At 33.4% G+C, this 21,062-nt stretch overlaps 1 protein-coding gene across 2 annotated transcripts in view; it reads right to left on the bottom strand.

Moving 5' to 3' along the window:
• Positions 1 to 21,062, bottom strand: part of Faah2 (fatty acid amide hydrolase 2) — a 135,364-nt gene that overhangs the window by 80,946 nt on the left and 33,356 nt on the right. For both annotated transcript variants that reach the window (XM_021721339.3, XM_005342200.4), the window contains 2 exons: positions 14,199 to 14,334; positions 11,243 to 11,360 (listed from right to left, as the gene is read on the bottom strand). In XM_021721339.3, the coding sequence (XP_021577014.2) occupies positions 11,243 to 11,360; positions 14,199 to 14,334 (254 nt within the window). The remainder of the gene's footprint in view (positions 1 to 11,242; positions 11,361 to 14,198; positions 14,335 to 21,062) is intronic.

Here is a 21,062-nt window from a genome sequence, read left to right on the forward strand (position 1 = left end):
GTTGGGCACCACGGAGTCTGCTCAGACATATCCACTGACACAAAGGCCCCAGAAGCCAGCAGAAGTTGCCTGTGGTCGAACACTGCCACATGCACCATGTAGGTAGCCGGTAGATATGTGTTGCACAGATGCTGGTGACTGCATGCCCAGATGCAGACCCTCCAACACAATTGTTGAAAACAGCTGTCACAGACCTCCAAAAGGCCACCCAGCAACACTACCACTGGGCTACTATGATGTGATGTTATCTGCCATTCCCCAAGCATCCCAAAACCTACACAGATGAGTTCACATCTGTTTTGACAACTCCAGGCACACAAAACATTTTTAAATGTTCACCAAATCTGCATCTTCAATGAAGAAGAGACATGAATGCTAACCCACAAACAACATGTCATAGTTTCCACTGACTCTCCAAAAAAGCTATGGTGCCTGTAAAAAACAAAAAGTTGAGGGAGCCTCCTATACTTGCACCTGAAGTGGGCTGGTGAGGTTTCTACCTCCATGACCTAAGAAACATGGAGATAAAGATAGAAGATGTGGGCATTTAGTAATCTTCCCCAAAGCTAATGAAATACAAATCTGGAAGTTCTCCCAAAATGTTTCCATCTCAAATGTTCAGCATGAGATGACTTAAAACTCTCTAATGTCAGGATTTGATTTCATAGCAATATTTTCTTTATTGATTTGATGTATCCCTCTATTATTTAACATCAAATGCCTTAATCTAATTCTGTTTCTTTTAATGTTTTAAAATATTAATCATATTTAGTCTTTCTATGTTTATTATCTGTGTTCATATTTATATTCTTTCATCTTTGATATGTCTTTTTCTTCTTGCATTATCTTTTTCTGTTTATCCATCCCCCTATTTTTTTCTTTTTTCCCCTGTTCTTTATGTTTTTCCTTATCATGCACTATATAGTTCAATAGTAATTGTATATTCATTAGTACCTAATTTATCAGCTTTTTCTCGAGCATTACTTTCCTTTTCCACTATTGGATTAGTGGAGTTGTGCAGAACCTTTTAAATACCTTTTTAAGTAGATGGTATTAGTCAGCTTTTTGTCATTATGGCCAAAATCCTTTCAAAGAACAACTAGAGGAGAAAAGATTTATTTGGGCTCATGTTTTCAGAGGAGTCAGTAAATGGACAGCTGGCTTCAAGGTAGAACCATCATGGTGATAGGGCATGGTGGAATATGACAGCCAGAAATCAAAGTAAAAGACAGGAACAGGAAGGGGAGGGGATATATATATATATATATTTATATATATAGTCTCCAAATATATACCTCCACTTGCCTCCCTCTTCAAGTCATGAGCCACCTGCCCACAGTTACCTTTCAATAGTCCATTCAGATATCAATGGTTTATGGATTAATCTGTCAATGAGTTCAGATCCCTAATAATTGCCTAAAAGCCTCACTTATCAAACTTGCTGCACTGAGGATCATACTTTTGATACATGACTATTGTGGCAGTCCAGATCAAAATCATGAGAGGTATATTAGTTTGTGTGTTTGTTCTGATATGATTTCGGGGATTATTATCTCCACTAAAGCATTTATGGTGACTGAACATAATAGTATGATAATGTTGAGTGGGATTTTTGACATTTAGACATATATACAATATGGCAAAAATAAAGCAGCACATTAAAAACTTCATAGAAGAATATGATATAATCATTCCATCCAGTGTATAAAAATCAATATAGAAATATGAGAAAACAAGGTAAAAACCTTCCCCCCAAATTACATAACATTTCAATAACAGATTCCATAGTTATCAAAGCATAGGAAAAGTCAGATAAAGAAATAAAAAAGTTGATTGTTATAATAGTCAACGAACTAAAAAAAGATCTAAGAAATAAACTAAGGATATAAAAAGTATTATAATAAGGAGATACAGATAATGAAAAAGAAACACACAGAAAATCTGAAAATGAAAAATGCAATTTATCAAATAAAAACCTCAGATTAAAGGCACATTAATAGATTAGAATATGTAGAATTCAGTATTTCAGGCCTTGAAGAAAATCTATGAAGTTGAATACTCAGAAAAAGAAAGAAAAAGAAGACCACAATCAGAACATAAAATAAATATGAGACATTAAGGGACCAAACTTAAAAATCATTGACATTGAGAAAAGAGTAGAGATACAGGATAATGGCATTCTTAAAGCTATTCAGTAAAAAAAATCGAAAATTTTCCATATCTTGGAAATTAGATGGTCATCAAGGTACAGGAAGCTTTGAAAATCCCCAAATAAATAAGACCAAAAATATCACTCCACATCATATTATAATTAAAGGGCAAAATAACCAGAATTAATATGAATTTTTAAAATTCTCCAGAGAGAAACATCATGTCCATTGTATAGGCAAGTCAATTAGAATAATATCCTACTTCTTAGTAGAAACTCTAAATCCAAATAGAAATAAAACAACATGTTTCAATCCCTGAAGGAAAATGTCTACTAACCAAAACTGCTAAACTCAGAAAAGTTATCCTTCAGAATTGAAAAAGAAATAAAAACTTTTCAGGATATGCATAAACTAAAAGAATTCATGCCTATTAAGTCAGCATTGTTTAAGATACTTTAAAAAAATCCTACAAACAGAAGAGGGAAAAAATGATGTATCTTATAAATCCACAAGTAGCAATTCCCTGAGAGTAAGTTAAAACAGTATTTTTCTAGCAACAAACTAATGTAGGAAGACAGTGGGAAAATGCCAGTAAGAAATTCAGTGAACTAGCAACCAGTTGAAAACAAAACAAAACAAAATGACTTTTAGAATAGAAAGAATAAAATCAACAGATGGTTGCAGCACTGGGCATTCTGCAGTGTGGGAAGGGAACTGACTCTTAAACAAGCTGAAAGTATTGAGCAACATATTCATAAAATGAACAGAAAAGAAGTTCAGAACAGTGAAGTGAGATTAATACAACTAAAAGTTCTGGCACTCTTGAGTGGAAAAACTCCCAGTGTTATGGGCCAGGCTATATGGGCAATGACTAAACAGACTCCATTTTACCCTGAGACTCCATGTCATGTAAGAAATGCTTCTCCCATGGGAACACTCCACCTCTGTACCTATCAATAGTTGCTTAATATAGCATGTTTGGCAACATAAAATGGCAATTCTTATAAAATGTAAAATTGTTCTTTCTTTGGTTCCCATTTTTCTTGGGCAATGTACCCTGTCAGATATTGAATATCTAGATGTTAGTAACCATTTTCTAACTTCTATTCAACTAGGGTCATTTTGACCCACTTCCTTTCTGCTTGCTTGCTGCTATGACAACCTGGAAAGTCCTATGGAAAATACAAATTTATCCATTGCATTGTTTCAATAACTGCTCATTTCAGCTCTTGTACACCTGGTTGCTTGAAGCAACATCAACCTGGATGTGGTTTTTGTAGGTTTTGCCTTTAAAGACCCTGAAATGCTCAGGCTCCAGGCTGTTCCTTGCAGAGACAGATATGGGTCCTGTGGGGAGCAGTTGCCAGCCAGTTGGCTGGCTAAATAAAAAAAATCTTCAATTCAGACAAAATGGACTGGTACATTTTCTGAGTAGTCTGCCCCATAACATCAGAACTTATTAGCAGAGGTGTTTGTAATAGAGAAGCAATAAAATCTTGAAATGATTCTTTTTTTCTGACTTCTAGAATGACAGACTATGACTATCATCAATTTACCGTTTTCTTTCATATTTCACTCTCTATGTTTGTTTTATTTTCTATTTTGTTTACTCCTTTCTTGGAATAATTGTTTTTGAATATCTGAAACCAAATCTCCACATAGGCTGTACTTTTCACAGGATTAATGCAAGCTCACAGCATAAGAGTGTATGGACTAAGAATGCAACATAGACTAGGGAGAAATGCACAGGACCAGTTGATAGGTCTGTAGATGAGAGAAGGGCATTTTTCATTTGAAATTCAAGGTCTGGTATCTGCAATAAGGAGAATGGATAATGGGGGACAATTGAGACATATCATGGTAATAGGGAATCAGAGAATCCCTGCATTATTTCCCCAATTACAGAAGGAGATAAAGGATAGATTGATATATCCCATTTAACCATCTTTGGCACAGAGACTGAAGCTCTTCAAACAAGGGATGTGATGCAAACCAGATCAGTCTACACATGTAGCAGATGAAGTAGGTGGTCAGCCTTACCAGACTTTCAACCCACCAATGAACAAAATAACAGAGTTATTTTGAGAGTGAAGAATGTTCTGAAACAAAGTTCCACCAATGGAGGTGGCCAGAGAATGAGGAAGTAGAGGTAAACATACAGACTTCCCTAATGAGGTTGGACAAGAGTCAAGGACAGAAAACAGCAAAACATTTGTGATGCACAATTACCCTCACAGTTGGGAGATTGTAAAATCAAAATTAAGAAAAATAAGTCCTGTATTTCAAAAATCTCAGCAGAAAGAAAGCTGAAACTCTTATAGATAGTAATTCCTTGGTATTAACAATTCACAGATTCTCTCCAAAATGAGTTTTGTCAGAGTTCTATAGGATTTTATATATTTTCATTAATTATTTATTTCTTAGCACTTCTTTTCTTCCCTTCCATCTCCATTCACACTTCTCATTCCTCCACCACCCTATTCTCATTTTATTCTTCTTGTTATTTTGGAGCCTATATTCAAATTAATTCAGTATACTATATTCAATGTGTACTATTTTCAACCTTTTCTACATTATTTCTCACAACATTTGTCCTTGGCTAATAGAGTTGTAGAGATAATTAATAATAACATTCATAGCATATGTTAATAGATGGTTTTGTTCTTAAATTACAACTATTTCTGCAGATTACTCTTTTCTTTTAAAGAAATACTGGGCATTTAAATTAACATTTTGAGTGCACATATCAGATTTATTGAGGCTACAATAAAACACCAGCCTAAGATATATCATAAAGAGATAAAGGAAACTCACAAATTACAGGAACAAAATGCACTCAGCAGATGTACAAATTAAGACCTCAGAATATATAAACAGGCCAAGATGCCTCAAAAAATTTATAACCCAATAATTAAGTCAATAGGTATTGACATATTTCAACCCTCACCAAGTGGATACACTTTCTTCTCAGCAGTACATGGATCATTTATTAAAATATACCATATATCATGCTTCAAAGCAACTCTTACAAAATACAGAGAACTAGAAATAATACCCTGTATTCTGTCAGATTATAATGAAATGAAATTAGAAATTCATGATAAAATAAAAAATAAAAGCTATTCCAACACCTAGAGACTAAATAACATGTGACAGAATGAACAATGGGTTGCAAAAGACATAAAAGAGGAGACTAAAGAATTCTTAGAGGTAAATGAAAGCACTGATGCAACATATCAAAATCTCTGGGATACTATGCAGGCATTTCTAAGAGGAAAGTTCATGGCATGGAATTCATTCCTTAAAAGAAGAAAAAGTCAACAAATAAATGACCTAACATTACATCTCAAAGCCTTAGAAAAAGGAGAACAAATTAACCCCCAAAGCAGTAGGAGACAGGAAATAATTAAAATCAGAGATAAAATGAATGGAATTGAAACAAAAGAAACAATTGAAAAAATTGGCAAAGCAAAAATTAGATCTTGAAGAAAATAAATAAAATGGATACACTGTTTGCTATGCTAATGAAGAGAAGCAGACAGAGGATTCAAATTACTAACAGCTGTGATAAAAACAAATATCATGACAGATACTAAAGAAATACAGAGATAATTAGAAATTATTTTGAAAATTTGTACTGCATTACAATAGAAAATATTGAAGGTAATCAACAAACTTCTTGAGTCATATGATTTGCCCAAACTGAATCAGAATGATATATACAAGTTAAACATATAAATTTCAAGCACTGAAATAGAAGATGCCTGCCAAAAAAGAAAAGCTCAGGACCTACAAGAAATTCAAAGAAGAATAGAAGAATTCAAAGTATTCAAAGAAGAATACTCCTGAAATTATTTCATGAAATAGAAAATGAGGGAAAACTTCCAAACTCACTTTATGAGGCCAATATCATCTGGATTCCAAAACCAGACAAAGACACATCAAAGAAAGAAAATATCAGACCAATATGTCTAATGAACATGGGTGCAAAAATTCTCAATAAAATTCGGGCAAATCAAATACAAAAGGTAGGGCACCACGATCAAATGGATTCATCCCAGGGATGCAAGGTTGGTTTAACATATGGAAATCAATAAACTCAATAAATACAGTTCATCACATCAATGAACTTAAAGATAAGAAACATATGATCATCTCAGTAGACAAAGAACAAGCATTCAAAAATTATAGCACCCAGTTATGTTCAAAACACTACAAAATCTAGGATAACAGGAACATATCTCAACATCATAAAAGTTACCTAAGCTAAGCCCGAGACCAATATCATTCTAAATGGTGAGAAATTGAAAGCATTCTCTCTAAAAACAGAAACAAGACAAGATGCCCTCTTTCATCATCTCTATTTAACATAGTCCTTATAACACTAGACAGATAAATTAGAAAGACTAAAGAAATTAAAGGGATACAGATAGGAAAACAAGAACTCAACACTATTTGCCAACAATATGATTCTATACCTAGAAGACTCAAAAAATTCCACCAGAAAACTTCTAGAACTAATAAATTAATTCATCAAAATAGCAGAATATAAAATCAACACCCATAAATCAAAGGTATTTCTATACATCCATGACAAATCCTCAGAAAGAGAAACAAGGAAAACTATCCCATTTAAAATAGCCTCAAAAAATAAAATATGTGGGAATCAACTAAACAAAAAAGGAGAAAGACCTCTACAATAAAAACTATAGAATTCTAAAGAGAGAAATTAAAGAAAACCTTAGAAGATGCAAAGATCTCCCTTGTGCTTGGATAGGCAGAATTAATATTGTCAAAATGACCATACTTTCAAAAGCACTATACAAGTTTAATGTAATTCCAATCAAAATCCCAATGACATTCCACATAGAAATAGAAAAAGCAGTCATGAAATTCATCTGGAAAAATAAAGAGACCCAGAATAGGTGAAGCAATCCTTAACAGGAAGAGCAAAGCAGGTGGCATCACTATACAGACCTTAAACTATACTACAGAGAAACAATAACAAAACCATCATGGTATTGGCACCAAAACAGACTGGTAGACCAATAGTACAGAATAGAGGACATAGAGACTAACCCACATAATTACAGTTATCTTGTATTAGAAAAAGGCACCAAAAACATACATTGGAGAAAAGATAGCCTCTTCAACAAATGGTGCTGGGAAAACTGGAAACCCATATGCAGCAAAATGAAATTAAACCCTGTCTCTCACCATACACAAAACTCAACTCAAAGTGGACCAAGGTCATAAGAATTAAAACTGAGACACTGTGCCTATTAGAAGAAAATGTAGGCCCAAATCTCCATCATGATGGATTAGGCCCAAACTTCCTTATTAAGACTCCTATATGGCAAAAATTAAAACCAAGAATCAATAAATGGGATGGATTCAAACTAAAAAGCTTCTCCTCAGCAAAATAAACAATCAGTGATGTGAACAGAATGCCTACATTTTGGAAACAAATTTTTACCACAGGAACATCAGATAGAACACTAATCTCTAATCTCTAGATATATAAAGAACTCAAAAATCATAACACCAATAAACCCAAATAACTCAACAAATAAATGGGCCAAGAAACTGAACAGATATTTCTCAAAAAAAGATATACAATCAATCAACAAATAAATACGTGAAAAAAATGTTCAACATCTCTAGCAATTAGAGAAATGCAAATCAAAACTAAGATTTCATCTCACTCCATTCAGAATGGCAGCTATTAAGAATACAACAACAATAGGTGCTGGTGAGGATGTGGGGGAAAAGGCACACTCACATTGCTGGTGAGACTGCAAATCAATGCAGCCAATATAGAAAGCATGGATAATACTTGGAAAACTGGGAATGGATCCACCATTTGACCCAGCTATCCCACTCATCGGTCTATACCCAAAGGATTTCAAAACAGCATACTATAGAGACACAGCCACATAAATGTTTTTAGCAACACAATTTGCAATAGCTAAGCTGTAGAACCAACCTGGATGCCCTTCTGTATATGAATGGATAAAGAAAATGTGGTATATATACACAGCGCAATATTACTCAGCATTAAAATCATGACATTTGCAGGTAAATGGATGGTGTTGGAGAATATAATGCTAAGTGAAGTTTGCCAATCCCCAAAAGCCAAATGCTGAATACTTCCTCTGATTTAAGGATGCTGATTCATAACGTGGTTGGGGGCATGCATGGGAGGATCAGATGAACTCTAGATAGGGCAAAGGGGAGGGAGGGGAAGAAAGGGGCATTGGGGTAGGAAAGACCATGGAATGAGATACACATCATTACCCTAAGTACATATATGAAGGCACGAATGGTGTGACTCTACTTTGTGTGCAACCAGAGATATAAAACATTGTGTTCTATATGTGTAATATGAATTGTAATGCATTCTGCTGTCATATATAACAAATTTAATTTTTTTTAAAAAGAGTGGAAAATGAAAACTTTGGAAAACATGTTGTTTGAAAAAGTGTATACAAATTTTGGGCCAATTTTTTTTGCCACTACATTCAATGATGATTTCAATCTTAATAATCTAAGCAATAAAAGAATCATATCTTAATTTTTCTATAGTTTTTATTTGACTACTTTTTTATTTTTGTACTTTTGGTTCAAGGTATTGAACCCAGGATCACTTAACCAATGAGCTCCATTACCATCCCAGTTTTAATTTTAATTTTAAGACTGGATCTTGCTAAGTTGCTTAGGGCCTCACTAAGTTGTTGAGCCTGGCTTTCAACTTGTGATCCTCCTGCCTCAGCCTCCCAAGATAATGGGATTATAGGAGTGTAACACCCCCCCCCCACTTATTTAATTATTTGTAAGGTCTAACCTTTTTCAAATTTCATATATATCTTCTTTAATTTGCCTTTATCTTTTTCCTAGGGCTTTGGTGTTATATCTCTTCTTGTGAGTCATGGACTATATAAAATTATTAACTATTATATTTTTCTTTTTCATAGTGCTGGAGATTGAAATTAAGGCTTTTCTCACACCAGACAAGCACTCTACCACTGAGTTACACCCCTAAACTGAACCTTGTATCATTATTACTGCCAATTTTATGTAATTCATTCATTTTAAATGGTATTAATGCAGATTTGTGAAGCTGTCTTAATATACATGAAAAGTTAATGCAAGAAAAATGCCTATTTCTGAGTATATATTATACAGATTTTAATTTTCTTTTTTCCATTAAACATTACAAAAATCCTCTCAATTTTTATTTGAATTACATTACAGTTGGATAGGTTATAATTATAAATTTAAGGTAATATTTCCCTTCATAACATGGTCTTCAAATCTAGTAACATGGTAATGAATACATATATGCCATGATTTGAATGTCACCTGAAAAATTCAGGTGTTGACAGTGTGCCAGACTTAAGACATGGGACTTGTAAGAGGTGAGTAGGCCAGTAGGTCTGCACCCTAATTACTGGTAGTTAAGCCTTTAAAATGGGTATTTCTGGTAAATATATGGAACTGGAGAACATCTTTCTAAGTAAAATAAGTCAGACTCAGAAAATCAAGGGTCAAATATTTTTTTATATGCAAAAGCTTGAGCAAGTAAGGTGGACAAAGGAGGGATCATATATAAAACAGAGGGAATATCACTGGAGTACAAGAAGGAGATTTATGGGGGAGGGAGGAAGAATAGAAAATGTAGAATGAATTTTACAAAAATATACCAAGTGCATGTATAAAGAAACTGCAGTGAATTTCACCTTTAGGTATATCTATAAAAACAACAATTAAAATAAGTAAATGAGTATAAGGTAGATAATTAGAGTAGAGGAAGGCAAATGGAATGAGAGAGAAGGGGAAGTAATGGTGGGTCATTGAAATGCCATCATTTCACTGACTGAAATGTTGTAAATTTAATTACATGCATATATGATTTTGTCAAAATGAACCCAACTATTATGTTGTATAATTATAATGCACTAATAAAATTAAAAAATAAAAAGAGGCTTTCTAAGAGTTAGTTATCTTGCTCTTCTGCTTTTTTCTTATGGGAAAGTACAGCATTTAACCCCTCTGAAGGGCACAGCAAAAGAGTCCTTAACAGACATAAAACTGACCTATTTCTTGCTCTTGGATTTCCTCAGTTCCAATATTGTGAGAAATTTCTATTCTTTATAAATTATTCAGTCTCATGTATTTTTTATAGAACCAAAAAATGAACTAAGCAGAAATATAAGGCTATTTTTGTAGTACTCAAGCTTATAATTTTCTTAATTTAGCCTTCATTTATATTTAAGCTAATTCATAAGTATGGCAAAATCAGATTTTACTAGTTATTTCCAAGTAGATTCAGATGATTCTAATTTGTAGATATTTGGATTTTTTGCTAACTCTTACTGTATTATTGCATGAATTCTCTTAGGATTGAAATACAAAATTCATTGTTTTGAAATAATGATATGTATTATTTTTAAATGATGACATATGTTACTTTATTGTTTAAGTGTTTTTAAATTTTGAGAGATCTCTTCCCCTTCTTACTATTATTTGGAGTAAGTTTTACTTTTAGAAAGACAAATTTGTTCCATTATTTCATCTGATTATGAAAGTATTTTTTGAAAAACTAAAATCAGAATAAAATTATAAATGCATAATGCTATTATAATCATATGAAATTTACACCTATACATAGATACACAAGAACTACTGGTTAGAAGTATATTAAACAATTAATAATGATTATCTCTAAGCAATTTCTTTCATTGCTTTATCTTACTTTACTTTCAAAATAACTTTCTTTGGTATTAAAAACAAATATCTAAAATAAATATAAAAATCACACCCCAAATTACTTAGTACTACTCTGATCATGTTAATTCTATATGTTGACAGAAAAATATTCAACACAATTAACTCAAGATGTTATAATGTTGTCTTTTATTGAATATAAATTCTATTAAATGAATCTATTAAAAATTACCTTTCAGGCTGAGATTGTGGTTAAATGGTAGAGCACTTGGTAGCATGTGTGAGGCACCACATAACTCAGCACCACATAAAAATAAATAAAATAAAGTCCATTGACAAATAATAAAATATTGTTTAAAACTTACCTTTCTCTGAGCAAGAATGAGATCTTGGTCTACCTTAGACATTAAAAGTGAGCCTCCATCATGTTCCATCCAGTAAAATTTCAAGTGCTGTAAATGTACTTTTGCATCCAGTTTTAACCTGTGTATAATTAAAAAGAAACTAATGTCAATAAATTATTTATATGTGCTTATTAGTTTAATCTTAACAACTGAACTTCAGTTATAATGAAAAATTTCCCCTTAAAATTGTGTGACAGAGGGCTAGAGCTGTAGCTCACTGATAGAGTGCTTGTCTCACACACGTGAGGCACTGGGTTTGGTCCTCAGAACCACATAAAAATAAATAAAATTAAGATATTGAATGCTGAGGGCCATTACCAAGTAGAAATGACGCATCGAAATTTCCTTGCCAAGTGTACCCCATGCTGCTTAGAGGACATTCGATGGGACATTGCATGCATGCTTTAATAAGGTGACCTTGCTCAAGGACCAAGGCGGATCCGGGTTTAGAGCTGATCAGGTTTGAGGAAGTAACCGGCTCCTTGAGTTTAAGGCGTTGCCAGTTTAAGACAATGGGTTTTAGGGAAGTTGGAGATTGAAGATTATTGCTGGGATTAGGGTGTTCCTGCTGCTTTTTCCCGTTGAGTTCTCGTGAGATTAAAATGGGATTTGGAGATAGCCTCGTGGAGTAGGTGAATTGTGCGGGAGACGGCCGAACGAGATTGCCCCTGGACCTGTGTGGAGGCGGTGTGAGAGCGGGAATAAAGAATTGCTGTTTGAACCTACAAAGGTGTGTGGTGCCTCCTGAATCTTGTGCCAAGCCCAGACATTGCCAATTGTATCTGTAAAATTTTTTTTTAATTGTATGACAGAAGCAGTGCATGCTTTCAGAAATCAGATTTACATTTAAGACTATTATTTCAGTTTATAATGTGTCAAGACTAGAGTTGGAGTGACAGATCAAAAGCTTGCTGCAGTAGTCCAGTTGAGAAACGGCTGTACGTAAACTATAACTGTAACCATGTTCATGGGGAGAAGTGTCAAGGTGAAATGAACAATTAGTTCCAAAAAAAAAACAAATGCTGAATGTCTTCTTTGATATAAGGAGGCTAATTCATAGTGGGATAGAGAGCGGGAGCGTGGGAGGAATAGACGAATTCTAGATGAGGCAGAGGGATTGGAGGGGAAGGGATGGGGTATAGGGTAATTAATGATGGTGGAATGTGATGATCATTAATATCCAAATTACATGTATGAAGACACATATTGGTTTGGATATACTATGTATACAACCAGAAGTATGAAAAATTGGGCTCTATATAAGTAATTAGAATTGTAGTGCATTCTGATCTCATATATAAATACATTTGGAAGGTAGTTTTAATAGGATGGAACTATTTAGATGTAAGGAGTAAAATAGGGAATCAGTCTTTAGCAACTACTTTTATTGTGATCCAGTCACTGAAATTTTATAAGAATATAGGTATCAGATTAGTTTCTTAAAACTTATAAGAATGAGATCAATTTTAGGCATACTGAGTTTCAGCTATCTAAGATGACTATTATACCAGGGAATACAGTCATAAAGAATAGGTGAGAAAACTGAGCTAGACATGTACATTTGGGAGTCATCCACAAATGGGAAATAGGTGAAGTTACAGGTCTAGATGGAGTCATACTGGGAAGGTGAATAGAGGGAAATAAGCCAAGAATCTCTAGAGTATATAAGATTAGCAGAAGGAAAAAAGCCAGCAAGGGAGATGGAAAGGGAAAACCCATAGATAAAGGAGCTATATCAGAAGAGTGGGAATCATGAAATCCAGAGATACAGATTATTTCAAGATGGAGACAGTAATTAATAGTGTCAACAGTTATAATGAGATGATGTATTAAGTTGACAATGTATTTAGCAGAAAGGAAAAAAATGAAACTTTGGATTTGAAGACTAATTTCAGTGATGAAATCAGTATGTAGAGTGTTGAGAAATAATTGGGCAATGTGAGGTTTTAGATTTAATGAATATAAATAATTAATATAATAAATTTGTCCATGAAGACAAAATATGACATAGGGCAGTAGCAAGCAGTATGTGAGACTGAGAAAATTTCATTTGTTTTTAAGATGAGAGACACTTGTCAGTGATAATGAGGAAGGAGTGAGATAGGGAATCAGACTTTAGCAACTGTGTTGCTATGTATATATGCATATGTATGTATATGTGTGTGTATATATATTTATATATATAGTGTGTGTGTGTGTGTGTGTGTGTGTGTGTGTGTGTGACAGAGGCTGAAGTCATAGTAAAGTGAAGTAGTAATTGGGCAGAGATCTGAGAGTAAGAAAACATGAAATTCAGAACATAAGTGAAGGTACTTATATAGCAAAACAAAAAGGAAAGACATTTTTACTATTTTAAGAGAAGAAACAAGGAATGAATGGCTGGAGATCTAGGAAATTGTGATGGTAAGAAACTGAAACAAATTCCACATTACTGGCATTTTTTAGTGAGATAAGATATAGGATTATTTATTTGAATATAATGGGATAAGAAGATCACATGCTTGCTGGAAATTAATATACATTTAAGTCACTGCAATAGAGAAATGTGATTAAGAGCTGTCTACGGAAACATTTCTAGGCAGCAGTGATGGTCCAGTGATGCTGGAAAATATGTGTGTGCTGACAGATGGCAGAACCAGAAATCACCAATTTAAATTAAGTCATTATATTCAAATTGCCAAGTGAACAAATGATTCACTGTCTCTATCCCAGAATAAAGTCTTTGCTTGTATTTTCTCATTAAAATTTTTACATAGTACCTTCCCAATTTGTGAAACATGTTATCCACTTATATAAAACTTCTCTTATTTAAAATATGATAATACTTTGTTGGAGGACTGGGAGTGTACCTTCATGTCACTAATAAGCAAAGGAAGAAAGAATGTCAGAATAGGACATGGGAAATACATGAACATACTTTTTAATCCCAGGTCCTGCCATGACTCTCAGCATAGGGATCAGATCTTCGGCATAGCGGCACATTGGACCAGTGCACTGAAAAGGCTCCTGGGCTTCTCCAGCCATGGGAAACTGACCCTGGTTGGAAACCACACCTGAAAAGTGAGATACTCAGATTACATCTCTAAAAACAACAAACAAAAAAAGAAATAATCTCTGCCTGGTGTATATCACCATAATTTTTAATATATCTAAAAAATCATTCTCCTGCTGAACTTCAAACCCCATTTATATTTCATGTTATTATAAATTGTTTATTATTAATAGACACATACATACTTATGGGGTACAATTTGGTGTGGAATGACATGTATATATTGTATAATATTTAAATAATATTAAAGATCTATGTTCTCAAATATTTATCATTTCTTTTTTAATATTTTATTTTTCAGTTGTAGTTGGACACAATACCTATTTATTTATTTATATGTGCTGAGGATCGAACCCAGGGCCTTGCATGTGCTAGGCAAGTCATCTACCACTGAGCCACAACTCCAGCCCTAAATATTTATCATTTCTTTTTTTTAAAGACAGAGAGAGAGAGAGAGAAGAGAGAGAGAATTTTTTAATATTTATTTTTCAGTTTTCAGTGGACATAATATCTTTTATTTTATTTTATTTTTATGTGGTGCTGAGGATGGAACCCAGAGCCAAGTGAACGCTTGACAGGCAAGCGTGTTACTGCTTGAGCCACATCCCCAGCCCCATTTATCATTTCTTTATGGAGAAAACATTCAGTGTGAAGATGGCAAAGTGGAAGTAGGCCAAAAATCTCAACTCCTTTACAATCTGGAATTGAAGCTGATCAGAGAGGTGATTGACAGGTAGACAGGTTTATAGCAGCACAATCCACAATAGCTAAGCTATAGAACCAACCTAGATGCCTGTCAACAGATGAATGGATAAAGAAATTCTGGTACATATACACAATAAAATAGTACTCAGCCATGAAGAAGAATGACTTTACAATATGTGCCAGTAAATAGATGGATCCAAAGGCTTTCATGCTAAGTGAAATAAGCCAATCCCCTTGCTTAAAAAAAAAGTCAAATGTTCTTTCTTACACATGGATGCTAATACACAATAAGGGGAAGAGGAAGAATAGAAGTTTGGTGGATTAGACAAAGGCAAATAAAGGGAAGAGGAGAGGGGATAGTAATAGAAAAGATAATAGAAAAGACAGTGGAATGAATCTGATATAACTTTCCTAGGTACATATATGAATACACCACAGTGCATCTAGATATAATGTACATCCACAAGAATGGGATCCTAATTAGAATAAGATATATTCCATACTTGTATGTGTGTGTGTGTGTGTGTGTGTGTGTGTATGTGTGTGTGTGTGTATGTATATATATATATATATATATATCTCAAAATAAACTCTACTGTCATGTAAAATTAAAAATAATAATAAAATAAATATCTATATAGGAAAATGAGAAAAATAGTGCTTTACAGATATACATAATGGTGAATTTCACTTTTATATTGGTTCAAAGCATAATTTAGTCAATTTCATTTCAACACTTCTTCCTTTTCCTGTCTTTATTTCCTTTCCCTTAATCCCCTTCCTAGAATGCAGTCACTGATCTGTGTGCTCTTTCCCATGGTATTTCTCCACCTCTTTTTTTTATTTATTTTGGTCTAGCTTTTGCATATGAATGAAACCTTTGCCCTAGACTTTCTGTATGTGGCTTATTTCACTTAGCCTGATGTTCTCCAGTTTCATCCATTTATTAGTGAATGCCAAAATCCAATACTTCTTCAAAGCTGAGTAAATCTCCAAGTTTTCTATATCTATTCATGTGTGGACAGGCACCTGTTTGGTTCTATAAGTGGTTCTATAAGTGAATTGCATTGCTATATACACTGATGTGGCTGCATAACTATAGTATGCTACTTTTAGTTATTTGGATAACTACCAAGGATGGGGATAACAGAGTCATATGATGGTTCTATTACTAATCTTTTGAATGATCTCCATATTACTTTCCAGAGTTGTTAGACCAATAGGCACTCCCAACAAAAGTGTATGTGTGTAGATTTTTCCCAACATCCTCACTTTAATGTTATTTGCATTCTTGATTATTGCCATTTGAATTGAGTGAAATTAAATCTCAATATAGTTTTGCTTTGCATATCCCTGATTAGAAATGTTGAACATTTTTACACATATTTTTTGGCTATCTATTTCTTTTTATGAGAAATATCTGTTCAGTTGTTTGCCTGGATTATTTTTTCATTTTAAGTTTCTTGAGTTTGTTATATATTCTGGATATTAATCCCTTGTCTGAGAAGCAGGTGGCAAAAATCCTTTAACATTCTGTAGGATCTTTCTTCACAATATTGTTTCCTTTAATGTGCAAAATATTTTTAATTTGATTCTGTCCCACTTATTGATTCTTGGTTTTATTTCTTGTGTTTTAGGCATCTTGTTAAGGAAGTAGGTATCTGTGACAATATGCTTAAGTGTTGAGACTACCAGTTCTTCTGAAAATTGCCAAGTTTCATGTCTAATTCTTAGGTATTTGATCAACTTTCAGTTGACATTTCTGATAGAGATAAGAATTTAGTTCCATTCTTCTACAAATGGATATACAGATTTACCAGCACCATTTGTTAAAATTGCTATCTTTTCTCCAGAGTATGTTTTGGGCACCTTTGTCAAGTGTCGTATGTCTCTATCTGTGTGGGTTTGTTTCTATGTCTTCTATTCTAATCCATTACTCTTCATGTCTGTTTTGACCCAGTAACATGCTGTTTTGATACTATACCTCTGCAGTGTAATTTGAAGTCTGTTATTGTGATAACTCCAGCATTGCTCTTCTTACTCGGGATTCCTTTGACTATTCTAGTCTATTATTTTTTCAAATGAATTTTAGAACAGTTTTTTTTAAATTTCTGTGAAAATGTCATTTGTGTTTTGATGAAGATTGCATTGAATCTATAAAATGCTTTTGGTACTGTGGCCATTTTGATATTAAATCTGCCTGTCCATGAACAACTTCTAAAATCTTCTTCAGTTACTTTCTTCAGTGTTCTGTATTTTTAATCATACAGACCTTTCACCTCCTTGGTTAAATTAATTCCCAAGTATATTTTAGGGTATTGTAAATTAGACAGTTTTCCAGATTTCTTTCTCAAGCAATAGTAAAAGAAAGATATTGACTTATGAATGTTGATCTTGTACCCTACAAAGTATTGCTGAATTTACTTATCAGCTCTAGAAGTCTTCTGGTTGACTTTTTGGATTATATAAAGGAACATGTCATAAGCAAATAGATAACTTGACTTCTGTTGTTGTTAGTATCATTTTATTTTCCTGCTCTGGCTACTGCTTTAAGACCTATAATGAACAGAAGTGATGAGGATAGAGAGCTTTGTTTCCCCCCCTGCTATTAGAGAAAATGTTTTCAGTTTTTGTCTGTTCAGTATGATGTTGGCTTTGGTTTCTCATATATGATAATGAGGTATGTTGTTTCTATCACTAGTTTTTCCAGTGTTTTTAAAATCATTGGGTGATAGATTTTGTCAAAGGTTTTTTATGCATCTGTTAAGATTATCATGTATTTTCCCTTGATTCTATTTATGTAATACATTAAATTTATTGATTTTGCATATGTTGAACCAAATTGAATTCCTGTAATGAAACCAAATTGGCCAACACATAAAATCTTAATGTTTTCTGAATGTAGGTTACTAATATTTAATTAATAATTTTATGTTTATGTTCTTTTAGGATACTGGTATGTAGTTTTCTTTCCATGATGTGTCTTTTTCAGGGTTTTGGTATCAGGGTGATTCTGAATTCATGCAATGAATCAAGGAGTGTTCCCTCCCAGTAAGACTCCTAAAGCTCAGGAGAAACCAAGAATCAATAAGTGTTATGACTTTAAATTAAAAAAGTCTTATAAGCAAAGGAAATAAGGCCCTAGCTACTCTTCTGACAGGACATTAATAACCAAAATTTATACAGAATTCAAAAAACATCTAACACCAAAAAGAGAAATAACCTGATAAATAAATAGGCAAATGAACTAAACAGCTATTTCTCAAAGAAGAAATGCAAATGGCCAATAAAAATATTTTTAAATGCTCAACATTCCTACTAATCAGGGCAATGAAAATAACAACTATTACTGAGATTTCATCTCACTTTAGTTAGAATGGGAATCAACAAAAATATAAATAATAAATGATGATGAGGATGTGGGGGAAAAGGCACATGTATGTATACGTTGTTGGTGGGAAATTGATCTAACTGCTTTGGACAGCTATTCAGAGAATGGAATAGAACTCCAGAGACACAAACTTGTTCTGCATTTCAGAGACTGGCTGAAATACTAATTGCTTTTGTATTAATTGTTCACAAAAGAGTAATGTTTTGCTGTCTCATTTTTTGTTGTCCTAGCATGATCCTTGCCCTATGTATACCTTGTCTAGTCACCTGCCAACTGACACCATGGACCTCTAGACTTGTCTGATGATGAATACCCCAAACTGACAGAAAACATAGACTTTGGGTCACTTCCTCCCAACTTTGGCCTCTATCAGCAGGAAGCAGCTTGGAGATGTCATCACCCATTTTTCCATAATAAATGGAATGTAACAGTGGTCCACTTTACTTTTTGGACACAGCTCTTGCTGCTTATTTTAAAAGGTACATATTTTTCTTTTCCTCTTCTCCCTCTCAGTCTCCCTAACCTGGGGGCAGGGAACAAGATCACCTTGAGTTATCTGTTCTCCACAGAAAGGAGATGTCACCAGAAGAACTTGGAAGTGACTATCTCCCAAATTAACAAGTGTATTTCAACACACTGTCAGAGTGTACTTGGGACCTCCTGCCAAGGCAAACTTGAAAGGAAGCTTCTGAATAGTTTCTTTTAAATCCCTCTGATTTCTCTGATGGGGAGACTCACAGCCTCTGAGACACGAGTATCCTGTGTTTCTCCCTTGCTAGCAAAGCAATAAAACTTTTTCCTTTTTCTCAAAACCATGTCCTTTTTATTGAGTTGGCATTGGGGACAAGGATTGAGCTTTTGATAACAAAATAAGAAACGAAATCACCATGAGCTATACCATTCCTTTGTATTTATCCAAAAGAACTAAAATCAGCATACTATATTGATATATTCATACCAATATTTGTTCCAGAATAATTCATAATAGTCAAGTCATGGAAACATCTCACATAATTACATAAATACTAGCTCAGTGTATACTCCACTGCATACACAGTTAAGCTTTAACAGCCATATCAAAGAATGAAATTGTCATTTTTCTGGTGAATGGATGTAACTGAATGAATAACATCATACTGAGTGAAATAAGTCAGTCTTAGAAAACCAAGGTTTTCTTAGAAGCAGAAGCTAGAGAGAAATAAGAAATTAAAAATGGGGGAATCTAATGAAGTCAGAAGAGCAATGGAGTACAGAAATGTGAATGAAGGAACAGAGAAGAGATGGGAAAGGGGAGGAATAGCAAAATGAAACTAAACTATGTCATGTTCAAATATAAACAGAGTGAATACCAATTTTATATACAATTATAATATATCAATTAAAAAATAGATCAACTAAAAGTCAGTTTCATTTCATATACTAAAAATGAACAATTCAAATATAAAGTTCATAAAAATAATCTCTATAAATAGCATGAGAAAGATTAAATTATGCAGAAAAAAATTTAAACAGGGGAAATATTTGTATGTTGGAAAACAATGAAATATTGTTGTAAGAAATTGAAAACAAATAAATGTAGAGCAATTCCTTGTTCATGAAATTTTCTCCTTACAATAATGTTTTATTTTCATTGTTTGACAACTAATTGTTCACTGAAAGGTAACTCTCACATTGTTCCCTAAAATAAGACACATACTCTGTTGGCAAGAGTCAATAGACTAATTTAATTATTTTACCTGTTAATCTATATTTCAAAAAAGGCATACCAAGCTCAATTAAATTAAAATTTAAGAAATACTGAAGAATAAGAAGAATAGAGAATTCCAGTTGAAAAGCTGTTTATGAACATAAAGTTTCCTCTTGATTTCCATATACATTATGCATTAAATGGAATCATCATAAGAGATATTCATAACATTTATGCAAGAGTATCAAATCTTTGAAAACAATCTATGGCAGCCCTAGTTTGATGAAGTAGATGACGTTCTTTTTAAACACAATCTCTCAATTGGTACTGTATCATTTTATAATTGAATTCAGAACCTAAGTCTCACTGTTGTCTGGATCTTCTTCATCTCTTGGGAATACATCATTTTACGATTTAATCAAAGTTTATATGTAATATCTCCAGTCATCCAATACAGCCCAAATTTATTCAAATTCCTTATAGTTCAATGTGTCAAACATATCTCCATGCAGCATTGAAAATATAAGCCAACAAATCTCAATGTTAAGAGGATTGTATCCTCTGGCAATGTCCAATTGTGTTAAGATATCTCTTTAATACATGAGCATCATTTTTCCAATCTTTCAATGAATGTACAGTAGCAAAATACATACAGCACCTATTGAGTTTCACTAGAAAACACAGGTCCTAAGGCAGCCCTTTCATAGCCACATAGGCAGTCCCCACTACTGGTTCAAGGATGCTCAGGGTACCCATGGTGAAGAGTGTGTTGACCTGAAACATTCATTTCCTGTATTTCCTCTGAAATCATAGTATTATTAAGGTGACATAATTATCCAAATTGATCTACATATTCAAAGCAATTCTTACAAAAATCTCAATGACATTTTCTTGCAGAAATAGAAAAAAACAATTTTGAAATGCACATGAAATTTGAGAGAACCTC

Source organism: Ictidomys tridecemlineatus, chromosome X, assembly GCF_052094955.1.
Source record: "Ictidomys tridecemlineatus isolate mIctTri1 chromosome X, mIctTri1.hap1, whole genome shotgun sequence".
In the NCBI taxonomy this organism is placed as follows: domain Eukaryota; kingdom Metazoa; phylum Chordata; class Mammalia; order Rodentia; family Sciuridae; genus Ictidomys; species Ictidomys tridecemlineatus.